The sequence below is a fragment of the Chanodichthys erythropterus genome, chromosome 16, assembly GCF_024489055.1.
Source record: "Chanodichthys erythropterus isolate Z2021 chromosome 16, ASM2448905v1, whole genome shotgun sequence".
In the NCBI taxonomy this organism is placed as follows: Eukaryota; Metazoa; Chordata; class Actinopteri; order Cypriniformes; family Xenocyprididae; genus Chanodichthys; species Chanodichthys erythropterus.
In genome coordinates, this window is record NC_090236.1 from 23,586,656 (window position 1) to 23,604,794 (window position 18,139).

The window sequence follows — 18,139 nt, forward strand, 5'->3', positions numbered from 1 at the left end:
TAGTCGAGCAAAATTTTATTAGTCGCAAGAAGAAAAAAAAATTCCACAGTACATCAGGCAGGACATCCAAATGCTCATTCATCGACCTCAAATATGGCTTTTCATATGAAACATGTTAGTAGTAGCAACTTTATATGGCCACTCACTTTAAACATTAAAGCGTTAGTTCACCCAAAAATGAAATTTCGGTCATTAAGTTCTCACCCTCATGTCGTCCCAAACCCCTAAGACCTTTGTTTGTCTTCGGAACACAAATTAAGATATTTTTATTAAATCCACGGATATCTGATCCACACATGGGCAGCAACATCATTGCACCTTTTGAGGTCCAGAAAGGTACTAAAGATAAAATGGTCAACGTGACTGCAGTGGTTCAACCTTATTATGAAGTAAGGAGAATACTTTTTGTGCACAAAAAAAAAAAAAAAAAAAAGACTTAAAGACTTAATTCAACAAATTCGTCTGCCCCCTGTCATACTGCTACACTATTTTAATTTTTGCTCAGTAGTGGCGGGCTCCCATGTCAGCATCATACGGATGTGTTGCGTCTACTCATGTGACCAGATCCGCCTTTTGGACGTTAACACTGAGGCTCTGCAATGAAAATAGTGAAGCAGTATGACAGGGGACAAATGAATTTGTTAAATAAAGTCGTTATTTTTGTGCACAAAAAGTATTCTCGTTGCTTCATAATATTAAGGTTGAACCACTATAGTCATGTTGTCCTTGATTGTTGACCTTGATGTTGATTTTATCAATGTCATTTTATAGATGTCAAAAGGTGCAATGACGTTGCTGCCTATGTGTGGATCAGATACCCTCGGATTTAAAAAAAAATCTTAATTTGTGTTCCGAAGACAAACAAAGGCCTAACGGATTCGGAACAACATGAGGGTGAGAACTTAATGACAGAAATTTAATTTTTTGGTGAACCTACCCTTTAACCTAGAAAAATGAGTTGAAGAGTAGTGCGCTTACTGCATGGCGGCTAACATGGAGGCTCCATGTTGGTCATCATACAGATAAGAGTAATACATCTTTTGAATCTGTAAAGAGTCTACCTTTGTTTGCGTGCACTCACAATATCAACGTTGGGCTTTTGTAGAATAATGAAATCAAACGGTGTGCGATTGCTGCTGTCTGTCTCTGTGAACTTGAGTGCGGCAAAAAAAAGAAAGAACCAAAACTCCATGTAAAACTTGCCTCACAGACATTAAAAATATAAATCAATAGAAAAGCGAAATGACTAATTTTATATTTTATTTTAAAACAAACGTTCTCAGGTTATGTAATCTGAATGAAACGTGCAAGGTGCATCCACTACTGCAGAGATGATGAGTCAGCATCATCAACATCACTGCAGCCAAAAATAACAGTTCATTCAACAGTTCAGAAAACACTAGTTCAATTATTAAAATGTCTCCTTGCCGTTTCCCCTGAATGGATTCATAATCATTGCTTCTGCCGGTGCACAGTGGTAAGCTCTATGCGTGCACTTGAACGCTGATTAGGCTATGTAGGCATTAAAGGCTCATTATTATGATTTATATGGTTCATTAAGAAACGTGCGATGTATTCGTCCATTTTAAGCATTAGTCTACTATAGTCGACCCGAAAAATCTTTATTCATTTCAGAATCCTGGATAATCAAGATCAGTTTTCCCACGATTCTGAAAACAAAAACAGGCTAAAAACAACAAGTAATTCACTTGAGGTTCTGACAAAATGTTCCATTTAATTTATAATTATCTAAAATTTTATAAATGAGGTTACTAAAAATATTTTAAATTATTATTATATTTTTTTTTAAATAATTAAGAATTGTGTTGTCCAGAGATTGAACTAATCTCCATTAAAAAAAAATTAACAGTCACTGGTAGCCACCTACTGGCATAATACATACAATCTTTATTTGCGTAACAGTGTAACATTAGTTTCAATAGCCATTTACTCATTTTGATTAGTATTTAAATCTTGCCAAGGTCTGCTAAAAATTGGCAGATGTGCTTCATTGCTAGGTGGTTCTTTACATTTTACACTGGGGTTACCCACATTATGTTTCTTGGGTCTGCATTATTCCCTTCAAAGCAAACAAACTAGCGTGCTTTTATTTGTTGCATAGTGATCTGCAAGTGCAAAGCCAGGAGGGGGGCTTTTTTTTTTGTAGACAACTGAGTAGGAATTATTCTCATGATTTCATTCACCATGACCCTGTCCAAAGACTGCCCTCGTAGACATCCCCCTCCCCCACCCACACAATTTCCAAAAACTCATCAGATCTAAACTGAATCACAATAATGACCTATTTTGGCTCCAAAACGGTGGATTTCACCTAAAGGTGACAAGTTTGCATCCCTGCTTTAAGCACAATCTTAATTCTCATCATTGAAAACCACCAGCGGGGGGGGGGGGGATTATACAGAATGGAAGCAAATTATCAAGTTGAAGTGTGTAATTTTGGAAGCAATGGCAGAACTGAAAAATGTTTTCAAACATGTTTCTTGAACATTTAAAGTGATAGTTCAACCAAAAATGAAAATTGTCATTTACTGAACTTTGTGTGTGTACGGGGCTATTTTGACAAATACTGGAAACCAAGAAGTTTAGGTTACCATGGACTTCCAGTGTATATTTATATTTCTATATTATATATATATATATATATATATATATATATATATATATATATATATATATATATATATATATATATATAAAAGACATTCTTCAAATTATCTTATGTTTTACAGAAAGTCAAACGTTTGGAATGACATGCATTTTTGGGTGAACTATCCCTTTAAATTGAAACCATTATCTTTTAATTTATACTGGTTTAGCTTGTTTGTTTGTTTGATTATGGGATGAAATGTGGCCTAAACATGTTTTTGTGAGATTCACCCAACACAAATGTTGGTTTCAGAGAACCTCCATAGGTCTAAATATTTATTCAGGAATCTAATGTATGTGTTCTACAGACTGTGGCAAGAGCACTTGAGTAAAATGAACAAGTTAAATAAGCAAGAAAGAACATGTTACTGGCACAAGGCACAGTAAAAAGAGGGTTTAGTGGTTCAAACAAGCAGGGGAGGCCCAGAGCAGAGCCTCTTACCATATGTACCATATTCAGCTGGACTGCTTCCAGCGTAGAAGCCTGCAGTTCCACTGGATACAGAGTATTGCTGGGTTGGGGGCATGTAGGGGGGGCGGTACTACAACAGAAAATTAAAGGTTATTAGACAAATGAACAACCTTTAAAAAAAAAAAAAAAAAAAAAAAAAAGTAAAAGTTACCTGTCCATGTAGAAAAAAAGTATGGCCCTGAGAGTTGGCGAATGGCAACTGTTGCTGGGGAATCATCATAACCTGTGAGGTAGGTTGGTAGACATGAGTGGGTGCAACAGACCGGGGGTTGTTGCTGGGTGGGACCCGAGGGGCACTGCCTTGCATGTTGGGCCGGTTGGCGTAGTACGGCTTTTGAGGAAATGAGAGAGAGAGTCAGTTGCACATGACCAAACCTTACATTTTTCCTGTTACTTTAAGCTTTAAGATGCCGTCACACTACATTCACATCTATTCATATACATGCATACAACAGGACCAAATTTTCATCAGCCATTTCTTCAGTGTCGCATGAGCCTTCACAAATAATTCTAATATGCAGATTTGGTGCTCAAGAAACATCTCTTATTATGAAGAATGTTGAGAACAGTTGGGCTGTTTAATTTTTTTGGAAGCAGTGATAATTCTTTCAGGATTCCTGATATGTATAGAAATTTCAGTCTTTCCTAACATTATAAAATGTTAATACTGTCACTTCTGGTTAATGTAATAAAAAAAAAAAAAAAAACACTGATATGCCAAGCCATCAGAACCAAACTGAAAACCTTAAAAAAAAAAAACAGAGGTATGTATTGAACCATGGGCTAACTGTAATGTTGCATCCCTAGTAGTTATCTAGAATGTTTAAAGCCTAGTGAGACTGTACCTTTTCTAAACATATCACCAGCTCACACCAAGAATTAATGCATTTTACTTTATGATCCTACTTATCATGAAATCAAAATGACCCCATTTTCTTAACACAAATTTCCAGTCTTAATGTGCACGATTCAGTGTAACAATGAGTTTTACACTTTAAAACGTACATATAAGACAAGAACTCTGGAAAGTATGATTATATTGGCTGTGAACAGAGGGAGAGAAGAGTTACCTGCAGTGACCTGAATCCACCCTTCAGCCACACAAAATATCAGAAGAAATAGAGTGGAGAGGTGGCGTGAGAGATAAAAACAGACAACAAGCAGCAGTAAACGTTAGCCATAAGCAGTGAAAGCAAGATTCCCACATGCACGGTTAAGAGGAGCCGGAGAAATATAATGCAAGCACAACAGAGGTCAGTGGCACACAGAGAACAAGGTATTAAAGTCCCTGTAAAGTCATTTTAAAGTATGTGTTTTGAGCTTGTCACACCACAGAAAAATGTGTTATTAACCACCCAGCCAAATTTGAATGATTAAAAAAATCTGCAAATAAATGAATTAAGTTATCAAAATCTCGAAAAAATAGGCAGCGCTGTCTGTTCACAAACGCTGGGGGCGTGTCCGCTGTCGGCGCTGAAACCACGCCCACTCGCGAGAGCTGCCGTCTCAACTTACTTGTCTAATGAGTCAAACATACTGATGCATAAACAAAAGAACCACGTTACCCTCTTGCACATTTTAGTAGAGTTACTGTGGAGTACCTACTTATTATAACATAAGCACACACGAAAACTTACACTCATTGGGCACGTACTGCCGTACTGTTGTCGCGTCGACAAATGACGGTGCTGCGAGACGGGAGGATGAAGGCCGGGACGGGAGAGAGTCTGTCCGGCCACATATATCATCGGTTATTGTCGGGACGGTAAGAAGGCCGAGGCGGGAGGGGTGGACGAGGTCTGTTCAGTCACATTCACCAAAACAGCGGATTATCTGTGAATCCCAGCTGTCTGATGAAAGTTTGTAAAATATCCAGTGTACAACGAGCACTTTAGAATCCTTCATATCATCGTTTTAGGAAATTTAAATAAGGAGACAGAGCATATTGTATATTTTAACAACCATGAAATATGCATTTGCATGACGAAGGCATTACTAGCTAAATGTACAAAGGGCTGTATATAACTGTAATGACACTCAAGATTGAGCGAGTGAACCACTGTAGAGTTAGAACGAAGCAGCGCCACGGTGCGTCATCGACATTTATATAGTGTTAGGGGCGGGGCTATGCTCGGGGGACGATGTGCGTCATTAGACCCCCGTTTTAGCTCCGCCCAAAAAATCCTGAGCAGAGACTTGAAAAACTGTTTAACGCTCTAACTTCATAATTAAGCATAAGTCAATTCACAGACTTTGTAATGTGTTTCAGCAATACATTTGTAACATTTATAAAGTGTTTAGAAAGAATTCTCAGAATTTACTTTACAGGGACTTTAAAGGGTTAGTTCACCGAAAAATGACATTTCTGTCATTAAGTTCTCACCCTCATGTCGTTCCAAACCAGTCAGACCTTCCTCCATCTTCGGAACACAATTTAAGGTATTTTTGATGATATCCAAGAGTTGTTTTAATCCTCCATTGAAGGTAACAATTACTGTCATTCAAGGTCCAGAAAGGTATTAAAGACATCCTTAAAATAGTCCATGTGACTACAGTGGTTCAACCTTAATGTTATAAAGTGACGAGAATACTTTGTATACAAACTAGAGCCCGACCGATATATCGGCCGATATGAGCTAATTGCATTTAAAACATGAGAAACAGTCTCATGCTTCACTCATGTTATGAGTGTTGCATAGTTTGCCCACCAGAGGGAGCTCTGCAACTCCCCAGTTGACAACAGCGCCAGAAATCCACTACAGAAGAAAGTATTGTTGTACTCTTTTGACGGTGAGTCTGTCGTTCGTCATGTGAAATGATTGTAGATTTAGTTCATACACTGTATATAAAAACAGTGTGGTAGTTCTAGCTAACGGTCCTATCAACACTTCTAAATATTCTGTAACATCATTTACAGCCGCTAATGCATTGCTATATTAGATTAGCCACAAAGCTAATACCATGTTTATCAGTGGAAGAGCGCGAACGTTAATAAGAGGTAAAACTATAACGTTAGCGTTTAACTTATTCTAAATATATCTGCAGTGTTTCCCATTTAACTTATTTTAATTTTATTTTCAATTCATTGACATGATTTTGTGGAATATTGAATTTGTTTGGTATAGCTTTTACTTTAACGTTAGTATTATAATTTATTTACAGTACACACACAAACTGTTAAAACCAGCTTCAACTGGAAGTAAGTAAAACTGTTAAATATTTAAAACCAGACTTTTTTTGATCATTAAAAAATATATACTTTTGATGTGCAATTGTTTAGTCATTGAGACTGTAATCTAAGGCTTTTTTAAACATAATCCCTTCTGGAAAGTGGTTTATACAGCCCACATACATAGAACAGGCAGATATTTTGCTATTGAATGTTGTGTAAGTGTAGTTTATAGGAAATGGGTCTAATATCAAGTTAATTTTCAAAATCAAAATATCGGCTTATAAATCGGCTCTTTTCGAGTTAATATCGGCATCGGCCCCCAAAAATCCCTATCGGTCGGGCTCTAATACAAAAAAACAACAAAAAAACAACAACTTTGTTCAACAATTTCGTCTCTCTCATCAGTCTTCTAAGCAGTTGATGCACTGCGTAGAAGTTTGTTGAATAAAGTCTTTAATTTTTTTGCCCACAAAAAGTATTCTCATTGTTTCATAAAATTAAGGTTGAAAAAAACTCTTGGATTTCATCAAAAATATCTTAATTTGTGTTCTGAAGATGAACAAAGTCTTACGGGTTTGAAACAACATGAGGTTGAGGGTGAACTTCATGCCAGAAATTTAATTTTTAGGTGAACTAACCCTTTAATAGTGAACAGACGAGACCCAAAAACAGCCATTAAAACACATGCAGCCTCTGATAATTAGGGTTGGGAACCCGGAGGGGGGGGATGGGTGCTGTTCTTATTCAGAATTGCATCAACAGAATTCAAAAGTATTTTTAAGTACTTTTGAGTGAGGCAGGAATGGATGCTTCTTCAAATGTACTAAAAGAATCTAACCAGAACAAGATTCATGAAACATGATTCCCAACCCTATTGACAAAGGACATGAATATATGGAAAAACCAGCAAGAGGAGCACCTAGATGCAATAAAACATGTAGCGTATTAGACTATTTTTTTTTGTTTGTTTGTTTTTGTACAGACAGAAGACTTCTTATAACCAAGCAGGCTCCAGTTTATGAAAATTGGTAGTACCTGTTGGTGTAAAGCACGAGGCCCTGGCGCAAACTGGGAGGAAAGTAAAGAGTAAAAGGTCAAAGTTGAGATGCAAAAAGGAGTCAGACTCTGCCATACATGCACAGTTTTTCCTCCAACACAAGCAGGAATTAGGACACCTAGCTAAGCCACAAAACAGACTGAAGGCTTTGTCGGTCATAAAGAGTTTCAAGGCTTGAACATTGTGTACCTGTCTGGGTTGCGGTGCAGTGTTCATTTGTGGAGATGGCCCGGGAAAGACAACCGAGGGAGGCTGGCCTGGGGGATAGGCACCCTGTAAAAGAAATGGAAATACTGACAATGTTAAATACGACCCAAATCATCCACTTTATATTTGTAAGTTTCTCCAAATTCACTTTCACCTGTGTCAGTCCTGGCGATTGGGAAGGGTGGGGAACGGCAGGGGGTCCTGTTATAGGCTGAGGTGGTTTATTCATTTCCTGTGGTTCTGCATGAGGGGGCCTCACACTTGCCTGCCAAACTGGAGAGTCAGCAAATCACAATTGAGGAATAAAGGGATACAACCAAACAAGTTATATTAAAACAGGCCAACTTTTCAAAACGAAATACAACACAGTGAAATAGATCATGTGCAATTGAAATAATTTGTGAAAATCATACCTCTAAATTAGTATTCTGAATCTCTGGGGTATTGACAAGCCCTCAGGAAGAGTCCTTGTGTACTTGTGTAGTGTGTCCTTTAGCAATTCACCCTGGATAGGAACAAGAGACCATTAGTTTGCTATTAAAGTTTTATACATAAAAAAAATTCAGTCAACAGGTTAGGGACGATCATGTCACAACCAAAACCAGGAGCCTCAAGTGTGCATGCACATAAGCGGCAGATTTTCTGTACGCACAATTTTTCCGATTGATAAAACCATGCATACGCCAGAATCTTCGCAAAATTCCCTTTATGAAACCAAGTCATTACTATGCATTACATCGTCTGCATATTTCCATGCATATTCCCATCCACATGATAACGTTTAACAGTACAAAACATTAGGAAAATATGACAAATGCAGTCACATTAAGGCTGATTTATACTTCAGCGTCAGGCCTACACTGGAGCCTCTGCGCCGTAGGCTATGCGTCTGTTTTCATTTATACTTCTGCATCGTTGTCCGCATCGACGTACATGCAGACCACTAGGAGGCAGTGTCCGCGGTCATGACAAATCAAAACAAAAGCTGAAGAAGTAGCTCATGTACGTTGTCAGAGAAGCTTAAGAACAGAAACGGCAGAGAAGCGACAAATAGGTAATGACTTTTGTTGCAGTTTGTCTGTATGTGTCCTCTGAAACAGTATTTTTTCATTCATAATGAAGTTGAAAGTGCTCGCTCTTCTCCGAGTGCTCCGCGCCAGTTTTTTGACCCGAGGGAGGGGTTCTAGCAGACCAATCAGAGCGCTTGCGGTCAGCGTAGAATTGACGCGTTGTTACATTTTTGAAGAGGTGCACGTCAGGTTACGTCGTATGCTACGCACAGCCTACGCCGTTGCTACGGCGTACACTCGATGCAGAAGTATAAAACAGCCTTTACATTGCTTGTTTTAGAAAAAAATAAATCAAAATACTGTTCAGAATGTTTTCAATGAAGAGTTTTTCTCATTCTTTTCCACTGGCCAAACAGTATTTTTAATTGTTTTAAACAAATCAGATTTATGCAATTTTGCCTATATGGTAAACATAGCCTATACTACCTTTCTAGATGTAAAAAAGTGCAATTACGTTGCTGCCTATGTGTAGAGCAGATACCCTCGGATTTCAAAAATATCTTAATTTGTATTCTGAAGATGAACGAAGGTCTTGCGGGTGTGGAACTACATGAGGGTGAGCACTTATGACAGAAATTTTATTTTTGGGTGAACTAACCTTTTAATTGCTGCAATCTACTTGAAAAGTTTACTCTGAATCATTAAAAATAATGAATGAAAGTTTGAATGAATGATTCAATGTCAAATACACTGTTTAATAGTCACTTGTCGCCACCTGGATTTGAATGTTCTGGTGTGATCATAGGTTACCTGTCAAAAGGTTTAACAGACAGGCAATTTGCTGTCATTCAGAAATAAGATCACATTTCTGAATCGAGATCTTTTAACGATTAATCGTGCATCTCTACAGTGAGAATAAAATAAATTGTCCTTTAAAAATATTATGTAAATGCTGTAGACTGCAAAGACCAGACTAGGGTGATTTGTCAAAGTGGGACTAACAGACCTAGACAATGTGCTCCGTTTCATTTAACACATAAGTAAAAATCAAACTACAATTTAAATAAAACGTCACAGGTTGCCATCTCGGAATTACGGTTACTACATGGTGTGAACAGCACAAGTTTGTGGTTTTGGTTCAGGAGGAGCTGTAAAAGGTAACTTTGTTTTTGACGTTCAGTTGCTGTCTGTCTACAACTCTGCTTAGCCTTACGTTGATGACGTGTGATGTCAGCATGAGCAGAGTGCACGGAGGTATTGAAACGCATATGTTGACAGGCAGGTAGGACATTGTATGCGATGGACCGAATGTAATGATAGGACGAACATTTTTTGGTCAAGAGACCTCCACAGAAGATAAATGTACACATTTTAAGATTTAGACCACATCTATTACTAATTGCTAACAGGATGTGAAGAGAGTTTCAACCAGTATAACAAAGTGTTATAACAAATTGCCTACCCTACCTTTAATAAAACTTCAGCTGCATCAATAACAGCAGATCAAGTTCCATCAATGACAGACATGACTCAAGCATTCTAATGTCAAACATGACTGCAGCAAAGAAGGGAACTATAAGACACCAGTTATCCTGCTGTAATGATGTACAATGTGTACCTGATTACGCTCCAAGAAAGCCTGAATGAATGATGTCTGTGAGCAAGTAAAGAACGGGTGGGGGTCTACTAGTGTCAATTGAGATAAGACCACACCACACCCTTAAGATCTCAAACACACAGAGACAGAATGTGTATATAACACAATCTTCCAGCTCAGCTGAGACAAGAAAGGGAACACACAGGAGAGCAGCTGGAGAGCTCAGGCCAGGGGTTATTGAGATGTAGGCTCTTCATTCTGGGAGTGTCTGTCTGCCCCCCGTGACCCTCACACAAAAGAGCGGGACCTACCATCCGACTCTGTTTTTGATCCCGACAGATGGCAACCAATAAACACCCTCAGACTCTCTCAAAAAGACGACTTTCTGGAAGACAGCAGACGGGGGAGGATGAATGATGCTACTAAGGAACTAAAGCATGTGGGGAATGCGCTTCCTTTAGAGGGAACATGAGAGCTTCTGACAGATCACCAAGGCCCAACTACATTTATGAATTTCTTTTTTAAAGGAAATAAAAGGAAAAAAGTAAAAGAACGGCTCAAAGAGACATTGGTGTCAGTGACAGAGGGAACCTAGAAATAAACGAGCTAAACATGGGATGTTTATAGCATGAGGGGGGGAGGGGCCACACGCGTGTTCAATATAGCCATGCCCAGCCATCCATGACATCCAGATGAAGTGTTTGTGGGGTGGTGGGGGATGGAATGCTAGGCTCATGGAGTTATGATCAATGCATTTGGGAGACTTTCACAAAAAGCCATTGGCTTGTACGGCATACATCATAAAGTTCATCCCTAAATTTAGTGGCAGTATAAAGATAAAGTTTGTTTTTTTTGTTACACGTGTGCAGAGTTGAGCACACAGTCTTTTAAAGTATACTTTCACATCATCATTTTTATGTATATTGCTATTGTGATTTGAAACAATATTTCTTTACACATATACTTGTCTTACTGAGAAAATTTGCATAAATTACACAGGATGGTGTTGGTTATTTCTTTATGCCATATGTTTTGTTCACAAATTCATGTAGAATAAAATTTTGTTCACCTGTAAACGCACTAAACAGACATCTCTAAAAGGTTAGTACAACCAAAATAATAACATTTCTGTCATTTACTCACCCTCATGTCATTCCAAACCCAAAAGGCTTTTGTTCATCTTCAAAACACAAATGAATATATTTTTAATGAAATCTGAGTGATTTCTGTCCCTCCATTGACAGTCTACCAACTACCACTTTGATGCTTCAAAAATTTTATAAAGAGCAGTTAAAGGGTTACTTCAGCCAAAATAGAAAATTCTGTCATTAATTACTTGCCCTCATGCTGTCAGACCTTCCTTGATCTTCGGAACACAAATTAAGATATTTTGGTTGAAATCCAATGACATTTCCTCTTTCGAGATCCATAAAGGTACTAAAAACATTTAAATCAGTTCATGGGAGTACAGTGGTTCAATATTAATATTATAAAGTGATGAGAATATTTTTGGTGCACCAAAAAAAAAAAAAAAAAAAAAAAAAAAAAAAAAAAAAACTTATTTAGTGATGGCCGATTTCAAAACACTGCTTCAGGAAGATTCGGAGCATTATGAATCAGCGTATCGAATCATGATTCGGATCGTGTAAGACTGCAATCACATGACTTTGGTGCTCCAAACTGCAGACTCGACACACACTGATTCATAATGCTCCGAAGCTCTCGGGCCATCACTAAAGTCTTTTTTTTTTTTTTTTTTTTGCCGCACCAAAAATATTCTTGTCGCTTTATAATATTAATATTGAACGACTGTGCTCACATGAACTGATTTAAATATGTTTTTAGTACCTTTATGGATCTTGAGAGAGGAAATGTCATTGCTGGCTATGCAGGCCTCACTGAGTCATCGGATTTCAACTAAAATATCTCAATTTGCGTTCCGAAGATTAACAAAGGTCTTACGGGTGTGGAACGGCATGAGGGTGAGTAATAATGACAGAATTTTCATTTTTGGGTGAACTAACTCTTTAAGCAGTTTAGTCCAAATTTTCAGAAGACAATCACTTAATATGATGTTTAGATTGAATTTAGGCTTTTATTAACAGTGAACATAAACAGAAGCTCAACTGTACCTGCTTGACGAGTAAGAACCACCAACATTGGTTCTTGCGGAAGCTCAAAAGTGCTGCGTAACACAAGAATTAACATCACTGGTTCTTTCAAGTCAAGCAAGCATGAGCTTTTTGATATAATTGATATAAACTCACAATTGCGAATATTAATGTTCGAAACGGTAAATATAAAAATTCAGGATTGTGAAATTAAAATGTTATAGGCTGTTTAAAAGTTATATGTAAAATATTATTGGTTTAAATATTATTTCATGCAGTAACTGCTATGCATGTCTTATGAACCAAATATTGTGTAGACTGTTTACATCAAATTATTGTTTTGATTGTAGACTAATCATTGCAGGTTTCATCAGTCCAGTCTGTGACTTGCAACAAACATCTGTGTGTAGCTTCAACGATGGTATTCTATAAAAATTAATACTATTTTTTTGCATTCCAATTCTGATATCCAAAGACACAAAACATTTCTCTCCTATTCTGTGGATTTTGCACATTTTCCTCCACTTGTTACCTCTATTTTTCTGCCACCACTATGCGCGCGTAGCTGCAAGTGACGGAACTGTGACGTCTGCTACAAATGGGTCTATAGTTTGATAGTTCCCTGGATCTAGGACACATCTCTCCTGCATGCAAAATATTCCCAAACCACAAATGTTGATATTTTGGCCAAGTCCTTAACCAGTCCTGAATTCACCTTCCCTATTTCTGTGCATTTAGATTGCACACTGAGGGGCTAGCAGAAAAATTGTGCTTTCTGCAGTTTAGAAATCATGCATGCTCACATTGCAATTTAATTGTGAATCCGATTAATCACATAGCACTCTCGACACATGCGCACTTGAAAGTTTCATCCTTGTCCTGTGTCTGCGCTATTTCTCTCCAAAAGTTATGAATGCTGTTTCCAGTAGTTTATTATTGTTGCTCCAGCACCATTTCCTTTTTCAACTGAAATTAAGGCCCAGGTCAGAGTGGTTTAACTGATTAGCAAAAAAAAAAAAAAATACAAGTGAATGTGCAGGCTGCACATATAGAGTTGCACGGTTACTAGGGGTGTAAATATATATAGCAGTACGAAATTTCGTGATGCAAAAATGTTACGATATGCATCGTAGAGTGATGGCGATACTTTTACGATATGACGGAAGTTTAATCTTATTGGTTGAGCTGCCGACGTGACCTACTCTGCAACATGGAAGTAGCAGTGAAAGAAGCCGTGTTGTCACCGCATATTAAGGGTGTGTCTCAATCAGCTCTCTAGTTCAGTAAGTGTTTCGCGCACACATCGAAACTTACAAGCAGGTTTAAACATTTCGAGTCAGTCTATTGATTGGTCGCGTGAGAAAAGTCGTGGCTTTCTTTCACCGCAGTGCACAGCAACAGCTGTGCTCACAGAAAAGCAAAAGATTCTTGCGATATCTTGCTTTAACAAAGTTCTGTGGGGCCGTTCACATATTGCGTCTTTTCCGCGTGCAAGTCAGTTATTTCAAATGTAGCCATGCGGCATGCGTGCTCACAATGGAAGCAAAACGGTCGTGACGCGCATGCGCTGCGTTTTCCAGACGCATCGAGATGAAAAATTCGCAACTTTTCAGAATGACGCAAGCGCACCGCAGGTCATGTGACAAGAACCAACTGATCAGCTATGGCCTTTCCGTGACAAAATATCAAAATCTCAGCCGAACAGCTGATCATAGCTGTACAAGGTGTTTTTATATCTATAAGTAAAGCTAATGCAAGGGCTAGAAATCAATTTATCCTTGCCGAAACTTCCTGATCCTCTTGGCGAGCGCGGTTCATGGTTGCATAGTAACGACCGACGCCACGGGAGCGCAAGCGCTTTGGAAAGGAGAAGCGGCGCGGCCGCGCCTTCCACGCATTTTTAGAAGCGATATGTGAACGGTCTCTTAGGATTCTTAATTCTAAGTTCATGTTAATTTTAACATTTTTTTTTTCAGTGACAGACAGACCTATTCAGCTGTTAATTTGAATAGGCTACAGAAGGTTTATTAAACCTTGAAATGTGATCTTGTATGTACAAGGAAAATTATTGAAATTTGTTAATGTTTTTTAAATAAATCTTATTTTAATTTCAGTTTCATTTTGTTCAAAATATCGTGATACGTATTGTATTGTGAATTCCATATCAGGATACGTACCGTATCGTGAGCTGAGTGTATCGTTACACCCCTAACGGTTAAAAAAATTACTAGCGGTTAACAAATATCAAAGGCCAATACATCAGCCAATATTTGTTGAAATGTGCTTTTGGAGCCTGCATAAAAACACGTGGTCTCTGTGTGTGATGGTTGGTCCGTGCAAATTGAATGTGGGCAGGAGAGTCACTGGAGACACTTTAAACCCTTGATTTTAAGCTATGCTGTGCTATATCCAGTTGTCCACTAGGTTATATTCATGTCATTTTCTTGCTGCATGTAAAATTAGTTTCCTTGTCTTTATTTATGATTCCCTGTGTGCACAAACCTACCAGATTGCTGACTGTTCTGTTGGTTAGTATTTACTTCGTTTTAAATTCATATTTTTTAAACAATTTATCTGTGAAAATATTGTAACACGATTACATGATTAAGAAGTTGCCATCTAAAGTTTAAGTCTTTATTTAAACAGATTTAATTCAAATTATTTCTAATTTATTAAACTTTAATTAAAATAGGCTAATTAAAATAGGCTAATTATAAATATATAGCTTTATATCAGTCATCCTGCTCTCTTGAATAAACCTTGACTTTAGACTTTATTGTTATCTGTTGCCAACTGCATAAACATAGCTACTATGTTAAGACTGTCTTAACTCGTCTGAACAACTAGCAGACGGTCAGGCAGTTTTTCTTCGTTGGCAGACTAAATTTTCTTAGTGTGTTCCGCATCGCCGGCTGAAGTTGGTCCTCTTCAGCTTTTTTCCACCCGATTCGACATGTTGAATCGGCGTCAGAGTTCGTTGGTCCATCTGATCATTATGATTGACACTTCAGCTACTGCCACCTGCTGTTTCGGACAGGCATTTCATCCTACACAGGCACAGAATGGATGTGCTACTTGGCCGTTGAGCATTGGTTTGGTGTGTCAGGGCAACTTTGGACAGACGCTGCCGACGCTTTCCCCCAGTTTCACAGACGAGGCTTAAGCTAGTCCCAGACTAAAATGCATGTTTGAGCCATTTTAGGTGAAAGCAACTTGTACTGACATTTCTTAAAATATGTCAGTGCCACTGTTTTGTCTCACCCTCATGTCATTCCACACCCATAAGGCTTTCATTCATCTTCGGAACACAAATTAAGATATCTTTGATTAAATCGATTTTTGATTGATTCGATTCGTAAAGCTCTGAAGCAGTGTTTTGAAATCGCCCATCACTGTATTATTGAAAAGTTTTTTTTTGTTTTTTTTGCCGCACAAAAAGTATTCTCGTCACTTTATAATATTAAGGTAAAGCCATTGAACGCACATGAACTGTTATAAATATGTTTTTAGTACCTTTATGGATGTGGAGAGAGGAAATGTCATTGCTGTCAATGCAGGCCTCACTGAGCCATGGAATTTATTCATAATATCTTAATTTGTCTTCCAAAGATGAATGAAGGTCTTACGGGTGTAGAATGGCATGAGTAATAAATGACATTTTCATTTTTGGGTGAACTAACCCTTTAATCTAAGCTCTGTCTGTGAAACTAGGCCTTTGTTTTTGGAATCAAATTAGACCAATCTCCTTTCTCATTTAAATGAACTTATGACCAGTCTTAATGAAAAAAAAAATTAAGTTGACAATTTACTCATCTTCATGTTTCAAGCATAAATAACTTTCTTCTGCCTAACACAAAAGTACATGTATTATACATTCACTTCCATTGCATACTTTACCACACAATAAATGGTAACAGGCTGTCATTCTGCATAACATGTTTTCCGCAGAAAAAAAGAGGGTGTATGCGCAATTAAAAAAAAAAAAAAAAAAAATCATTTTAGGGTTAACTACCCCTTTAAGCAACTAAACCCACTATGGTGATTCATATGTCAGAGCCACGAGGAAATTAACCAAACAGGCTGATTCAATTATGAAATCCTCATGATACTGCAACACCAAGTTAAACTCAAACATATAAAAAAAAATTTGAAATAATAATAAGACCGAGCAAGGGTAACGTTTCCCAAATGTCAAGTTTTCTGCACGCTGTGTTCCCTGAAGCAGCGAGCTGCTCCTACAGACGTGTCACACCGCAGCCATGATGCTCTGCCGGTGTGGCTAACAGCGCTAGCCTCCATATGGCACTGACACGCTCACATCCACTCCACTATCTGTACCATAACAACATAGATTAATTCCCAAGCCAAGATTTAACCACCACCACATAGCATTCGCGAAAAACCCACCTCGACAACCATCTGAGAAAACTATAAAATCAACCCGGGCCTTCAGTAAACGTGAGGGGAAGTGCCCATTCCACCGCACTAGCTTATTAGCTATACCCCCCTCTAAATCAATGACATGGTTAAAGCCGACGGTCGGTGAAGTTGTCTCCGGTTCGTTTAACTATATCGTATGTAAGACTTCGGTAAAGTTGAGGAAAAACGTTAACGTTACATGCTGCACAAACTTATTCTAACGTGCGCGTGGCGACATTCCTTCCATACGTCACACGAGACAACGGTTAAAAATGCTGTTAAAATACCAGAGAGCAACCCATCCACAGCCGACAGGCCGTGTAAACCCAAACGGGACGGCACAGGACTGTCCAAAATTGATATGTTCCTCAAATGTAAGTAGATTGACTCCCAGAAATATGAGCAATAGTGTAACACTGAAAAAAAGCGTAGTCCCTGGGAAGTAAAGCCCAGGGAATACAAAACTGGCTTATCATTGAGGTAAAGTGGGAAAAATAACTAGCGACAAGTTAAAAGAAAGGCGTTTAACGAAGAAAATGTTTGATACTTGACCACACATCAACATTAAACCCGTCGTGAGAATCAATCTAGGCCCGCTTGGCCCCTCCGATTATCGGTTTAGACGCGGCTATCAAAGTTAGCATAAGCAGTAGGATTTACTCACCCGGCACCGCAGACAAATGGGAAAACTTGAGGGCAAGACTTCGTCAGCGTGTTTCTTGAAAGTTTCTTTTTTTATTTTTCGTTACTAACAAAGGGCGTCTTGGTTCCCACAGGTATATTTGGTTTACTCAAGTGATAAGTGTTGGCTAGCGGCTGACACTTTAGGTTTAAATCCCATGTAGCGTGCAACGCAAGAAAAAGTGACAGTATGGGGGGAAAAGATAATAAATACAGTTTTCAGATGTTACTACTGACAAAGTTGATGCCCCCAGGACAAGCCTCTTGACTGGAGGTCCATGTTTAAGGCGCGGATGGTGACGGATTGCCGGTAAGTTGATCACACTTCTCTTAATAAACGCGATTAGAACAGAGCCATGGTGCTTCAGCGCTTCTCCCCTTGAGCCCGCAGAACCGGACGGAGTGCTCGTCGAGCCGCGTGGGTACTTCCGGGTTAATCAACCTGAGCGCTGCGGGGTCATTCGCCAAGGGTAGAAAGAAGGCGCAATAATAAAAGTCTCCTGCACACGTAAAGATTTAAGATTGTGTTAGTTTATGTATATACAGAAAATAATTAAATACTCGCGTGTATATTAAAATGTTGAAAGAAATAGTTATAAAACGAACCGTGAGTGTATAAACCAGAAAGGCACGGACTGTGTTTAAACAGGAAATGGAAACAAAACATGAAATACGACATTCAGTATGCAAATAATGTGTTGAAGTAATTTATATAAAAGAGAAAATCAATACAATAGAATAAAATA

The 18,139-nt window shown here is 38.3% G+C and overlaps 1 protein-coding gene across 3 annotated transcripts in view; it reads right to left on the reverse strand.

The window, feature by feature from the left end:
- eif4g1a (eukaryotic translation initiation factor 4 gamma, 1a) overlaps positions 1–17,798 on the reverse strand; it is a 38,215-nt gene extending 20,417 nt beyond the window's left edge. For 2 of the 3 annotated variants that reach the window (XM_067364238.1, XM_067364237.1), the window contains exons 1-7: positions 17,377–17,798; positions 7,989–8,080; positions 7,730–7,848; positions 7,558–7,641; positions 7,347–7,379; positions 3,291–3,470; positions 3,110–3,209 (exon numbers count right to left, since the gene is read on the reverse strand). In XM_067364238.1, coding sequence (XP_067220339.1) covers positions 3,110–3,209; positions 3,291–3,470; positions 7,347–7,379; positions 7,558–7,641; positions 7,730–7,804 — 472 coding nt within the window. In that variant the 5' untranslated portion in view covers positions 7,805–7,848; positions 7,989–8,080; positions 17,377–17,798. The remainder of the gene's footprint in view (positions 1–3,109; positions 3,210–3,290; positions 3,471–7,346; positions 7,380–7,557; positions 7,642–7,729; positions 7,849–7,988; positions 8,081–17,376) is intronic. The other variant, XM_067364239.1, reaches the window with a different exon arrangement.
- Between the last annotated feature and the right edge of the window lie 341 nt (positions 17,799–18,139).